The 14000-nt window shown below is 40.2% G+C and overlaps 1 protein-coding gene across 8 annotated transcripts; it reads right to left on the reverse strand.

Annotated features, from left to right (window-relative positions):
- Positions 1 to 2628: 2628 nt before the first annotated feature.
- Positions 2629 to 13733, reverse strand: LOC100065524 (zinc finger protein 605). 8 transcript variants are annotated; one of them, XM_070224840.1, is made up of 5 exons: positions 13361 to 13733; positions 8054 to 8226; positions 6752 to 6878; positions 6370 to 6465; positions 2629 to 5544 (listed from the first exon to the last, which is right to left on the reverse strand). In XM_070224840.1, exons 2-5 carry the CDS (start codon positions 8066 to 8068, stop codon positions 3575 to 3577), a joined length of 2208 nt encoding a protein of 735 aa, XP_070080941.1. In that variant the 5' UTR covers positions 8069 to 8226; positions 13361 to 13733; the 3' UTR covers positions 2629 to 3574. The 8 variants fall into 8 exon arrangements, with proteins under 8 accessions (XP_070080941.1, XP_070080945.1, XP_070080944.1 ...); XM_070224844.1 differs by having other exon boundaries at positions 13315 to 13443; XM_070224843.1 differs by lacking the exon at positions 13361 to 13733 and adding an exon at positions 13289 to 13345.
- Positions 13734 to 14000: the final 267 nt, after the last annotated feature.

The following is a 14000-nucleotide window of genomic DNA, read 5'->3' on the forward strand; positions in this document are numbered from 1 at the left end:
CTCCAATGGCATCTCCCAGCATCTGTGTTAACTCATCTGTACTAGGTGACAATAATGGCTGCTGGCAATGTCTCAGCCCTTGGGGAGTTCTCACCTCTCACCGAGATGCACTCAGAGCTTATCGAGTGAGTCTCTTTTCACCAAAGCACTGTGAACGTTTCTTTCTGGTGATTTTAGGTTGCTTTCCAAAATGGGTGAATTTGTGCATGGACCCTTTAAGATCAGGCTTTTCTACCCCTTACGTCTGATAGTTTTTCTCGGGGTATGTCCCATGGTAGTTAATAGCCAGTATAGCCAGATATTATGACACTTGTCTCAATTGTGCTGAGTCCAAAAGCTGCTTATTGTGCTAATGCTGCCCTGGTCAGATCCCTCACTCCACCAGGTAAGGCTTTGTACCTTAAGATTGCTCCCAGCCAGCCATGAAGTGCCTTGGCTAGGAGGTGGCTTTTTTCTCTCCAGAAAGGAATTTCTGCCTTTTCCACCCCAGTCAGCACTGTCCCGTATTGTGGGGGTTCTTTTTATCCAGTTTTCAGTTCTCTCTCAGGGGTAACTGTTCCGAGAGTGGTTGTAAATTTGTTGTGTCCATGGAAGGAGGTGAGTTCAGAGTTTGCCTAGGCTACCATCTTGACACAGTCTCCAGTTATTTTGTAAATTTCTCAAATTTAAATATCAGTTAGGGTTCAGCAGGAGGGAGAAATCACATCAGTAATTTGAAGAGTTCTTAACAATTAAAAGGTATTCAATTATTAAAAGGACTTCAAACAATACAGAAATAGCAATGCAAGAAGTAGTCACTACCTCCAGAGCTTGGGGAGACTAAGAAAGGGAGTAATTAAGAACTGGGAACAGGGATCTTCCAATCCTAAAGTCAGAGATTCACTCTTCATTGGAGAAATGCAGCTGCCACAGGTACGTGCAGTTTGCCAATCAGAAAGTAAGTTGGAGAGGCAGCAGCCTACAAGTGGTAGAGAGGCTCACCGAAGGGTGCCAGCAGGGCACACCTGGTCCCCAGAAAGTGGCCCGCTGATGGTGGGGAAACTCGCTGGAGGGTACAGGAGAGATGGAGGTCATTGGCAAGGGACATTAAGGTGAAGGTCACTGTAATTCCAGCATGCCAGTCTGCCAAAAGCCACACTTGCAGAAAAAAAGCACACTGGAACCAGAAGGAGAAGCCCCCTTGTCATAGCCACATAATGTCCCTCCTGCACCCTCTATTAATAACCCTAAGACTGCATCAGCCAACAGAGGAGAAGTGGTCACAAGTTCCAGCCCCAGCATCACTAAGTTTGGTTAAGGGAAGATTTGGTCTGAGTCAACTCATTCATACAGGCAATAACTAGTAAATATATACTAGGTGTACTCTTATGCAACTAGCTTGTGCACCTGGTTCGTGACATTCATCCGTTTGATGTAGAGGACCCTAAGCTACTTATTTTTTATTTTCAGTATTCTATTGTATGAAGGTATTTGTTTCATGAGCTTGCACAATGTAATTTGCATGCCTTCATCTCCTTTGTGAATATGCTGAAACATTTTCTCTATCTTTTGACATTTATAACTAGACTTATTAAATAAACTTCCACCATGTCCACTATATTGGGAAGAACACTTTCCTGTGCCCTCACCTTCTCTCCAAAGGAGAAGGGGTAAAGTATCATATCTGTGAGTTATCAAAATAGTGTCTGTATATATAGCCTATCCTCACTTTCCTTTTCTGTGTGTTAGCCTCTTGGTAGGACATTTCCTCTCATATCTGCCATCACAGAGGTAAAGATGATTGGTATGAGATGCAGGGTGTGCCTCAAGGAGGCATATATGCAGACTATTTCCTCAGTCTCCACTGTGGAGGCATGATGAGTGTGAATACCTGCCTTCATAAATGTGTCTGATGTGAAACTGGGACTATCTCTGTAGCTATCTAGGTGTTATGGAGGAATCATGTCCCTCCCTCCAAAAGGTATGTTGACGTCCTAACCTCCAGTGCCTCAGAATGTGACCATATTTGGAAATAGAGTAGCTGCAGATGTAATTAGTTAAGATGAAGTCACACTGGAGTAGGGTGGGCCCCTAACCCAATATGACTGATGTTTATAAGACGGCCATGTGAAGACACTGAGGCACACAGGCAGAATGCCATGTGATGACGAGGGCAGAGATCGGAGTTATGCAGCTGCAAGGTAAGAAATGCCAAAAATTGCCAGCAAATCACCAGAAGCTAGAAGAGGCAAGGAAGAATTCCCTGATAGATTTTGGAGGGCGCATGCCCAATGACAACTTAATGTTGGACTTCTAGCCTCTAGAACTGAGACAGTAATAAAGTCTGTTGTTTCAAGCTGAGCAGTTTATAGTACTTGTTGTGGCAGCTCTGGGAAACAAATAAACTAGGTTTTATGGGGAAAAGTAGTGGGAAACACATCTGGTCATAGGTCTAAGCCACATCCCCCATTTGAGCAATACCACTAACAAAGATGACGTTTTAATCTTTATTTCCTTGAAAATAGTAGCTGCTTTCAGTTTTCCAGAACTCAGCTGGGATTTCAGAACTCAGAAGAGTTGTGATTACTCATCACTCTTAAATCTCAATATTTTTAATGGGTATTTTTTTTAGTGGCAACCAGAAGATAATTTGTTTTAAAAAATTTATTCATTTCAAAGAGCTGAAAAGAACTATCAGATCATTTACATATACCAGTAAATAGTAAAAAAAACAAAAAAAAGACAGAAAGGGAAATAGCATTATATTAGTCTTGTTTAATCTTAAGCCTAGATACCTCCTCCGCAGTTTATATGATATACAAAAATTAACAATGCTGGCATTTTTTGGTGACTACTACACATACAAACTGGAACTAGAATTTTGTGGTACACAACTTCCATTATCTTGTGAAATTTGAAAATCATTATACGTGTTCTACAAAAATACTCAGACACAAAGAAAATACATACATCTGGGACCTTACTTTACTGCTTTGACTATATAATATATTCGAACATGAAACAAAGTGTTTTTTGGCATGCTAAAGTTATCTGCACTTCATAATTGACTACTTTGTGTTACAATTTCTATAAATACATGGTAATGTGAAAGGATCAGAATTTTTATTATAAAGTTGTTTATATGTAAACAACCTTTCCAACCATCATTACACTATACCAATTCATCTTAGTAAATATTATCTGAAGCACAGTAAGTGTGGGCTTCATGCCACAGACATCCCTTATCACAAGTCTGAGTCATCTGCATTCTTTGGTATGAAAACTCACTTGTTTGGAAGGTATTCCAGGATTCACAACATTTATGAGATTTTTCCTCAGTGAAAACTATTTTGTGATGACCTATCAAAAACATTTGTGCGCTCAAATGGTTTCATTTGTGTGTCACATATAATAGGATTTCGCTTCTCAAGAAGATTTCAACTTTCCACCTCATTCATATTGCCTTTCTCTAATAAAATATGACACTATATATTTTCCCATATTCAATGCATTTAAAAGATTTCTCTCCTGGATAACTTTTCAAAAACTTACAAAGGCCAAAATTAATGGAAAAGTATCCTAACTTTCACTGCATTCAAAGGGTCTCTCTTGTGTGAATTCTTTTGTATTCAGTGAGATGTGGCATCTCACTAAAGTCTTTCCAGCACTCGCTGTGTTCCTGAGACTTCTTTGCTCTATGAATTTCCTCATGTGAAGTAAGAAAGAACTTGACAGAGAAAGTTTTCCCACACTGACTGCATTCATAAGGTTTCTGTCCTGCATGACTTCTCTGATGGACATTGAGGTATGATTTCTCAAAAAAGGCTTTCCCACATTGAGTGCACTGATACGGTTTCTCTCCTGTGTGACGTCTCTGATGTCTAATGAGCTGTGACTTCTGGTTGAAGATTTGACCACATGGAATGCATCCATAGGGTTTCTCTCCAGTATGGCATCGTTGATGGATAATAAGATGGCTTTTTTGCCGGAAAGTTTTTCCACATTCATTGCATCCATGGGGTTTCTCTCCTGTATGAATCAACTGATGTCTACTGAGCATTGCCATACTGCTAAAAGCTTTCTGGCATTCAAGACACGCAAAGGGTTTCTCTCCTGTATGTGTCCTCTGATGTACAATGAGCATTGCCTTTCGTATGAAAGCTTTTCCACATTCACTGCATTCATAGGGTTTCTCTCCTGTATGAGTTCTCTGATGGACAATGAGATGTGACTTGTCTATAAAAGACTTTCCACATTCACTGCATTCATAAGGCTTCTCTCCTGTATGAATTCTCTGATGTGTTATGAGAGATGACCTTTTATTAAAGGCTTTCCTACATTCCTTGCATTCATAAGGTTTCTCTCCTGTATGAGTTCTTCGATGAACAATAAGCTGTGAGTTGTCTATGAAAGCTTTTCCACATTCACTGCATTCATATGGCTTCTCTCCAGTATGAATTCTCTCATGTGTTACAAAGTGTGACTTTTTGTTAAAAGCTTTCCCACATTCCTTGCATTCATACGGTTTTCTTCCAGTATGATTTCTCTGATGTACAATGAGCTGTGATGTGTGTACAAAAGCTTTTCCACATTCACTACATTCATAAGGTTTCTCTCCTATATGAATTCTCTGATGTGTCATGAGGTGCGAGTTTTTATTGAAGGCTTTCCCACATTCCCTGCATTCATAAGATTTTTCTCCTGTATGAATTCGCTGGTGAACAACAAGCTGAGATTTACTACAGAAGGCCTTTTCACAGTCTCCACATCCATAGGGTTTATCTCCCGTATGAATTCTTTGATGGATAATCAGGTTTGACTTCTGCATAAAACCTTTCCCACAATCACTACACTCAAAAGGTTTCTCTCCTGTGTGTGTTCTGTAATGTAATCTGAGCTTCGTCTTCTCCCTGTAAGCTTTCCCACATTCTTTGCATTCATAGGGTTTCTCTCCTGTATGAGTCCTATGGTGTAGAATGAGATGATACTTTGTTCTGAAAGATTTCTGACACTCCGTACATCCATACGGTTTCTCTCCTGTATGAGTTCTCTGGTGCAGAGTGAGATGACATTTGGTACTGAAAGCTTTCTGACATTCATCACATCTGTACGGCTTTTCCCCTGTGTGAGTTCTCTGGTGTATTATGAGTTTTGACCTATACCTGAAGGATTTTGGACATTCACTACATTCATAAGGTTTCCCTTCTATGTGAATTCTGCGACATCTCTTAAGATTTGTCACCATGCTGAAAGCCTTTGCACATAAATTATGTTCATAGTACTGGGCTCGAGTATGGGAGGCTTCACATAGAGTATAGAAAAATAATTTCCTATGACCATTTAACTCATCACAGTTCATTTCTGCATAGTTTTTACTCTGAAAATTTGCATTTTGTTTCAAACTTATTCCTCTTGAGATACATTTATGGGGTCTTTCTACACATGGAACAAAGTTTTGGCTGAGAGAAAATATTTTTCCCAATGCATTATTTTCATGATCTCTCTCCACAGGTTCATCCTTCTCAGGATCTTCCTGATACCAATCATAAACTTGCCACATTACTTCTAGAAAAGAAAAAAATCAATCTTATCATTATCATAAAATGGAGAGGGATGGAATCTCAAGTCAATATCTCAACAGAATGAAGAAAGTGATTGAGCAGGTGCACAACGTTAAGTCTGAGCCGTCCAGTAACAGAAATAGATGGGGCCGGCCCTGTGGCTGAGTGGTTAAGTTTGCACACTCCACTTCAGTGGCCCACGGTGTCACCAGTTCGGATCCCAGGTGTGAACCTAGCACTGCTCATCAAGCCATGCTGAGGCAACATCCCACATAGCATAATTAGAAGGACCTACATCTAGAATATACAACTATGTACTGGGGTCTTTGGGGAGAAGGAAAAAAAAGAGAAAGATTGGCAACAGATGTTAGCTCAGGGCCAATCTTTTTTTTTTTTTTAAAGAAATAATAAGTAATAAACTGAAGGACATGGGTGTCATCAAACTTTGGAAGAAATCTTCAAATATCTGAAAGAATAGAAAAGGTATGGAGAAGAAGTGGAGGAGGCCAGTTGTGTCTAACAAGCTGCAATAGAAGAACAACTACGCAAAACAGGAAAGACCAAATGAAAGAGGCAAAGACGTGACCCAGGGTAGATAACAGGAGGTACTCGTCTCCTAGGTAGCTGGCAAAAGAGAATCATATACAGAAGAGCGGTAAGAAGCAGACATCATCCATACTGAAGACCTCTTTTCACTCGCTCTAAGTCACGTCTAAAGGTTCAGAGACTATGAGAAGAAAAATTAAAATAACCTTAACGGGGTCTCAAGCCACCAGTGACCAACTGTTACTTTGCTTGTACTAACTCTCATTGCATTGGTTTCACTCACCTGGAATACACTGACTTGGGAACTCCCCCTCTACCCTTCCTTGTTCTTCTCCTTTCTCCAAGTCGACCACTGCTTCTGGCTTGGCAGCTTGAGAACCTGTCAAGGAGGAATCACAGAGAACCTGAGCAGCGTTAAGGCCTATAAGGAAAAGTTCTGCTCCAGGAAAGGTATAGCCTGAATCTCAGCTAAATAGGAACTTTTCATTTGGAAAATGAAAGTTAGTACATTCACTGTCTGTTCATAAAGAAAATAAGTCCTATGACCTATACAAGTCCAAATCCAAAATCATTTAGGATATTGGGGTACCCATAAATTGTAGCAATGGAAAAAAGACAGGCAATTAATGGGTTTAAAGTAAGATACTTAAGAAAGCTATCTTTACCCAATGACATTAGGTTGCTATAATTTTCCAGCATCACATCCCGGTAGAGGTTCTTCTGAACAGTGTCTAGTAGCTGCCATTCTTCCCAGGAGAAATCCACAGCCACATCACTGAATGACAATAAGCCCTGTAACAACATAATCCTTTTTAATCTGAAGTTAATATAATGGAATAAAATATAAAAGATCTACAGGATGTTATTCTGCTTATTTTTGCTATGAGAATTTATAAACAAATATTTCTTTGTATCTAGTTTTGATTTATACTTGGCAGGCTAAATTCACTAAAATTATCCTTTTTCTGTCCATTCTTCATTCACTTCTCTACTTATTCATTCACTTGATGTAAAACATCACTAAAACCTTACCTAAAAACCCTCTGCAACCCGCCTTAGGAGCATTTAATGTTACCTACTATACATTTTGCAATAAAAAAGGAAATAAAGCATAGTCCCGCCTTCAAATAGCTTCTGATCTATTTGGGTTCAAGGAACTGTGAATAGTTCAGTGACACAGGAGAAGAGGCTGAACAGAAAAGATGCCCAGGCGGCAGGCAGGAACAAGTCTTGGAGGAAGTGTTCACATTTCCTACAGATTCCTAGTAGCCACTGCAGTGTTTTCCACATACAAAAGTATGTTATGCTCAGAACTGCCTTCTAGAAATGGATGGTGCTACATATTAAATCACGATACTCATGAAAGCAAGTGCAGAGCTCTTACTACATGCTACAGATCATTCTAAACATTTTATACACATTAACACAATGATCTGCACAATAACCCTCATGCAAGCACTATTATCTTTTTTTATAGATAAGAAGAGATTTTAAACATCTTCTAGGCTTTTACATCTCCCACATTTCCTAGGAAGATGACTGTTCAAGGGTTCATACTCTGGACGAGAAAGACAGAAGAGAAAGACTCATGAAAATCATTTCTCCACACTTAGTGTTCAGGAAATATTTACTGATCTCAAGGAATTCATGTGCTTCCTCTTTATCTACAAAGCAAATCTTGCAACGTGTTTGTATTCTTTTGTGATGGTTTCTAGTATTACCATAGAAATGTTAACGACTCCGTTCTGGATCCCATTGCTTATGTGGCAACATTCTAATTATTAGTACCTTGCAGGATCCAAGGAAATGTAGATGGAGCTCCCTTCCTGATTGGCTACTCTGTCTCCCAGTCTAAGCACATCCCTCCCAGCTGCAATGTATCTACACGTGTTGTTCTGTCTGACTGTATACATTTTTATAAACATCCAGAAATCTACTGGAAAACAAATTGGCAATAAACAGCTCACCTGGGACTTGGTCATTTTCAGTAGCTTTCAGGAAATGGCTAGCACTTTTAGTATCTGTCCTGAAATTCCAATATGGTGTCTCATCAAGACTATCCTCAGCAAGGATGAATTTCTAGATTTGCCATCTACTTTTTTTCCTTTATAGGAGCGGCCTCATTCTAGGAAGCCAGCATCTATGGATTCAAAGAAAGATTTGTTTGGCATAGAAATAATAATAAGCGCAAATTCCTATACATGCAAGGAACTGTTTTAAGCACGTTCTTTTCTCCTTTAGTCCTCACAGCAACCCTATGAGGTATAGATGATAATTATTCCATTTTAGAGAAAACCAAGAAGGAAAGGTCAAGCACCTAGCTAAAACCCATGCAGCTAGTAACCAGTGGACTGAGGATTAAAACATGAACACCCAGAATCAATAAATCTCTGATTTCAGGGAGAATTAAATTATCCTTTCATCTTAACCAACTGAAAACAAATGAAAAAATATCTAGAACAACTATTTTCAGACAAAGAAGTCACAGAAGAAGGGAAACAAATAAGGTGAGACCCTTGTGTGCTGGAGCTTACTGCCTGGAAAATCTTTCCAGGCTTCAGCACAGAGAGAAAGAACCCAAAAAGAGTCTAGCAGTCTTGCTGAGTTAAGGATACAGAAGTCAAAGTTTGAGGAAAAGAAGATGGCTAGAATTTGCCAGGCAGTACATTAGAAGAGAGAGAGAGAGATGAGAAAACTCACTCTATAGATGTGCAGAGGCTTCCTTTGAGTCTCTGGCTAAGGACTGATGAACTGTGAGGAAATTACCAAGGCTGTGGAAAGAGCCACTGGAAAGGAGCAGGTGGAACAATTCCTGGAGCTCACACAACATCAGGGATAGCTAGTGTTCCTACTAGCCAGGGTGGACAGAACTAACACACAGGAACTTCAAATAGAGTCCTCAGTCAGAAGCATATTGTCTCAGTAAGGGGGACAGAGTCATCCTAGACAAAAGACTATTTTGGACCCACCTAACAAAACTCAAAAGCAAGCATCTACGGAATCTGTTTCAAAGTACCTTGACTACATCCCAGAGCAAACCTCAAAAGCAGTTAAAGGAATAAAAGAAATCCTGCAAACAACAATGTAAAACTGACAATATCTGACATCCAATCAAAAATGACCAGACATGGAAAGAAGCAGGAAAATATGATCCATAGCCAGGGGGAAAATCAAGCTAGAGAGACAGAAAAAAATAGCGAAAGGGACAGAGTTGGTAGACCAGTACATTAATATATATATTTTTTTCATTCCATATATTCCACACATTAGAGAAAAGCATAAGCGTGTTGATAAAAAAATAAAATGTTTAATAAATGCAACTGAAACAATAGGCTATTCAGGTTTGCCTCATACCAAACTTAACTCAAAATGGATTATGGATGTAAGAGTCAAAATTATAAAATGTCTAGAAGAAAGCATAGAAAAATTTTAACTGACCTTGGATTAGGCAAAGATTTCTTAAATAGGACACAAAAAGCATGATAAAAGAAAAAATTGGTAAACATATGAAAAATTTTTGATATTCAAAAGACTGTTAAAAAACAAAGAAGAATCAAGCCATAGGGTGGGACAAAATATTAACAAAGAATATACCAGACTAAAAGACTTCTATCAAAAAATATAAAAACCTGGGGCTGGCCCCGTGGCCGAGTGGTTAAGTTCGCGCGCTCCACTGCAGGCGGCCCAGTGTTTCGTTGGTTCGAATCCTGGGCACGGACATGGCACTGCTCATCAGACCACGCTGAGGCAGCGTCCCACATGCCACAACTAGAAGAACACACAACGAAGAATATACAACTATGTACCAGGGGGGCTTTGGGGAGAAAAAGGAAAATAATAAAATCTTTAAAAATATATATATATAAAAACCTTTTCCAACTTAATAAAAGAAGAGCCAATCCAATAAAAAAGAAACAAAAGATTTAAACAGGCACTTTGCCAAAAGAAATAGACATGGCAAATAAGCATATGAAAAGTTCCTTTAAGTTGCACAATGAAAGCAAATTAAAACCAAGATAAAATATTGCTACACACCTTTTAGAATGGCTATAATTAAAAAGACTGATAATACTAAGCCCTGACAATGATATGAAGTAAAAGGGATATGCTCTCATGCATTGCTGGTGAAATTACAAAATGGTACAGCCACTTTGACTTGCACATGAACGTACAGTCAGCTTTATTGATTAATACCCAAAACCTACTCCCCAAAATCCAAAATATCTATCAGCTGGGGAATAGATCAACATTGTGGTATACCTGTAGCACTGAATATTACTCAGCAACAGAAAGAAATGAACTAATGATACATGCAAAATCATCTTTGAATCTCAAAGGCATTATTCTAAGTGAAAGAAGACAGACACCAAAGACAACGTCCTGAATAATTCAATTTGTATGAAGTATTAGAATACACGAACTATAGAAAGCACATAAGTGATTGTGAGGGAAGGGGGATGGAGGGATGGTCTCAAATGTAAGGGGGCACAAGCAAACTTTTTGGGTTGATGAAAAGGTTCTATATATTGATTCAAGTGATGGTTATACATTAGTATACCTTTGTGAAACTCATTGAATTGTACATGAAGGAAGAATTGGTGAACGTTACGGTATATAATTTTACCTCAATGAAGCTAACCTTTTGCCTATAAAAAACAAAAATATAGGCTGTCTGCCTCTGAAGACAAAGTCTGTGTCCTTAAACTCTGCAATGAAGTCTCAACTGGAATCTCAAATCCACGTCTCTCTTTTTGAGACTTCATCTTCACACACAACCAGAGCTGGATCTCCCATATCCTCCAACCAGTGCTGATGGTTAACAAATTAATTCTGATTACGAAAAATTAATTTAACACTGTGACTAATATAGAGATGAAAAGGACACCCTAGAAATGCATTAACACAGCTTAAATGCTCTCAATATCACATCGCAAACTCATTGAGAACTCTGAAGTAAAATAAACTCCGTCTTAGGCAGAGTATATGAGAACTGAAGAAAACAGATCTGGATCTCAAGGACAATAGGAGAAAGAAATTTATAGGAATCTCATCTCATTCACAAACTTAGCTATAAAACCCCTAAGTAAAATATTAGGAAACTATATCCACTGATATATTGGCAAAATATTGGAGACTACTGAATATGGGAAGAACTGTATTATGCACGAGTTGACTTTATTCCAGGAATGTAAGGATAGTTTAATAAGAACCATTTCTTTATCTCAGTAGATGAAGAAAAGACATTTAATAAAATATCATAGCCACTCACATTTTTAAAAAAAAATCTTAGTAAACTAGAAATAGATAAGAACTTTGTTAAGTTGATAAAGAGTATCTACAAAAAAATCCACACGATTTCTTTAAACTTAGGCACATGACAAGGATAACCACTTTACTCAAAAATGTACCATAGATGAAACCCTGACCAGTAAAAGATGAGAAAAATAAATTCAAGGCATGAAGATTGGAAACAAAGAAACAAAACTGTCATTATGTAACTACTTTAAGACCAATATAAACATTAATTTCAATTTCATATTCAAACAACAATAAAATTTACAGGAAAAAAAGCCACTGTTTACAATACCAACAAAACCTATAAGATATCTGGGGGGAAAAATATACAAGATTACAGTTTTATTATAGCAGAAGGATACATATCAGTCAAATGGAGAGACACAATAGGGTGAGGTTTGGGAGGGTCCCAAACCAGAAGTGTCCACTCTCCTTTCCGTTTGGAGTCAGGCCACTCATCCAGCATATCTACGTGTGACAATATGCAGGGTACTGCCAACCACAGCAGCTCACCTGAGCTTCATTGTCTCTAGTTTTTATTAGAGTTTCATTAAATAAGCATGATTGATCAAATCATTGGCCATGTGACTCAAACACCAGCACCCTACCCTCCTGGAGGTTGGACTGATATCACCTGGCTCAAAGCCCCAACCTTCTAATTACATGGTTGATCTTTGTGGCACAAACAGCCCCCATTCTGAGTCACCTCACCAGCATTAACTATCTACAGACCCCCCAGCAGTCACCTTGTTAGCACAAACTATCAGGTTACACCACGAATAACAAAGACACTCATCACCCAGGAGACTCAACAATTTGGAGGCTACCTCCCAGGAACCGGGGACAAAGGCCAGCCAAACGGTTTATTACTCAATAACTGCCAAAAGACTAGCATTCCAAACATGTGCTACTTTGTTGGCTGGGATATAATTATCTGGGTCTCCCAAAAGGAGTAAGGAAATGACAAACTTCTCAGGTTTAAAATTGGCCAATGAACATATAAAAAGATGATCAACTATGTTAGTAAGGAGAAAAGTGCATATTGAGACCTCAATGAGATGCCTTTTAAACCCACAAGATGGTCAAAAACAAGAAGGAAAATACTTAGTGTTGGAAAGCCTATGGATCAAGAGACACTCATACATTTCCGGTGATAGACTTGGGTGGTTCAAAAGCAATTTGGCTTTTTCCTTCTAGGTAAAAATTCATCTACCTTATGTCACAAAAATTCCACTACTAGGTATACATTCTAGACTAGACAACTTTAGCAAGAATTTAACAATTCATGGATCCCGGTGGTTGGCATACAGGTGATCATTTTGCTCTTCTTTCGACTTTTCCCTATGCTTAAAATTCTTCAGTATAAAACGCTGGGAAATATAACACCTCAATGCATAGTACAGCACCCAAATGTCGGTCCACCTGAGGCTTCCTTACGTTCCAACCCCACAAACTTCTCCCACGGGTACCCATACTGCTCCCACCCCGCACTTCGCTCTCGCCCCCATTCAGAGCTCCCCAGACATCTATTTTCACAGGCATCACAACAAGGGCAATTCGCATGCTCAAACTCCACCCACAGGAAGCCCAGAGGACTAGCCCCCAATCCCGATCCTCACCGACCACCCCCAGGAGGGCCCCTTGGCCCGTGCCTCTCCCAGTGCCTCTCTCCACCGCCTAGGGCGCCTTCCGGAGCCGACTGTCACCACCAATAGGAATGGTCTCTCGTTTCTCCCTCAACCCACTCGCCTAACACTGATGCCGGCCCAAGTCGCCCCCAACACCCGCAGCAACTACGAGGCCGTCTTAACAACCACCTCAACACCTACCCACCACAAACCACATCCCAAATCACGAATTCCCACGGAGCAGGACGCTTAACGCGGCTAACAGAAATCTAACGTAACCTCAAACGCAAACCCTGTGCCCTTACGCCCGGAGAAGTCAAGCGTAGCTATGCCACTTCCGCTTCCGCTCACCTGGCTGGGGATCCCGTGTCCCCGGCTACTACGTAGAGATTGTAGCAGTTTGGAGGTGAGCGATCTATGTACGGACACGGATTCTGGTGCCCCGAGAAATTATCGCTGGGCAATATGGCCGCGCCGATTTCGTTACGTTGTGATGGGGGCGGCCATTTTGGACCGTGCGCCGCCATCTTGGATTGCGCACCGTACGGAGAGCGAGATGGCCTCTCTAGCCGACCGATTCGGCCGATGAGGACGAAAATGTGCACATTCAACAGATCGTTTCCTTTCTTTCCAAGGTTTCTCATCTCCAGTTCTTCCACCTCGGCAGCGGCGGTCAGCACCATCGCGCATGCTTAGTAGCGTTTCAGCCCTCGCGCCTGCAATCGGCCCACCTGTCCCCAGAGCTAAACCAATCACAGGCCAGGCCTGAGCAGAAAATGGCCGCGCCCAGTCTGTCTCATAGCTCTTTGGAAGCCGCATGAAAGACGCGGCCATATCAGAAAGGTTTGAGGTTTGGGTCCGTACAGTAAAGAACAGGCTTCCGGGACAGAGAATTGGGGAGCGTTTATCGTAAGGATGGCGGTAATACGTTGGAGAAAATGGGCAGTAGGACATTAGAGGTGGATCCGGAGGAACAGAGCTGGTACGAGGA

Source organism: Equus caballus, chromosome 10 (assembly GCF_041296265.1).
Source record: "Equus caballus isolate H_3958 breed thoroughbred chromosome 10, TB-T2T, whole genome shotgun sequence".
Taxonomy (NCBI): domain Eukaryota; kingdom Metazoa; phylum Chordata; class Mammalia; order Perissodactyla; family Equidae; genus Equus; species Equus caballus.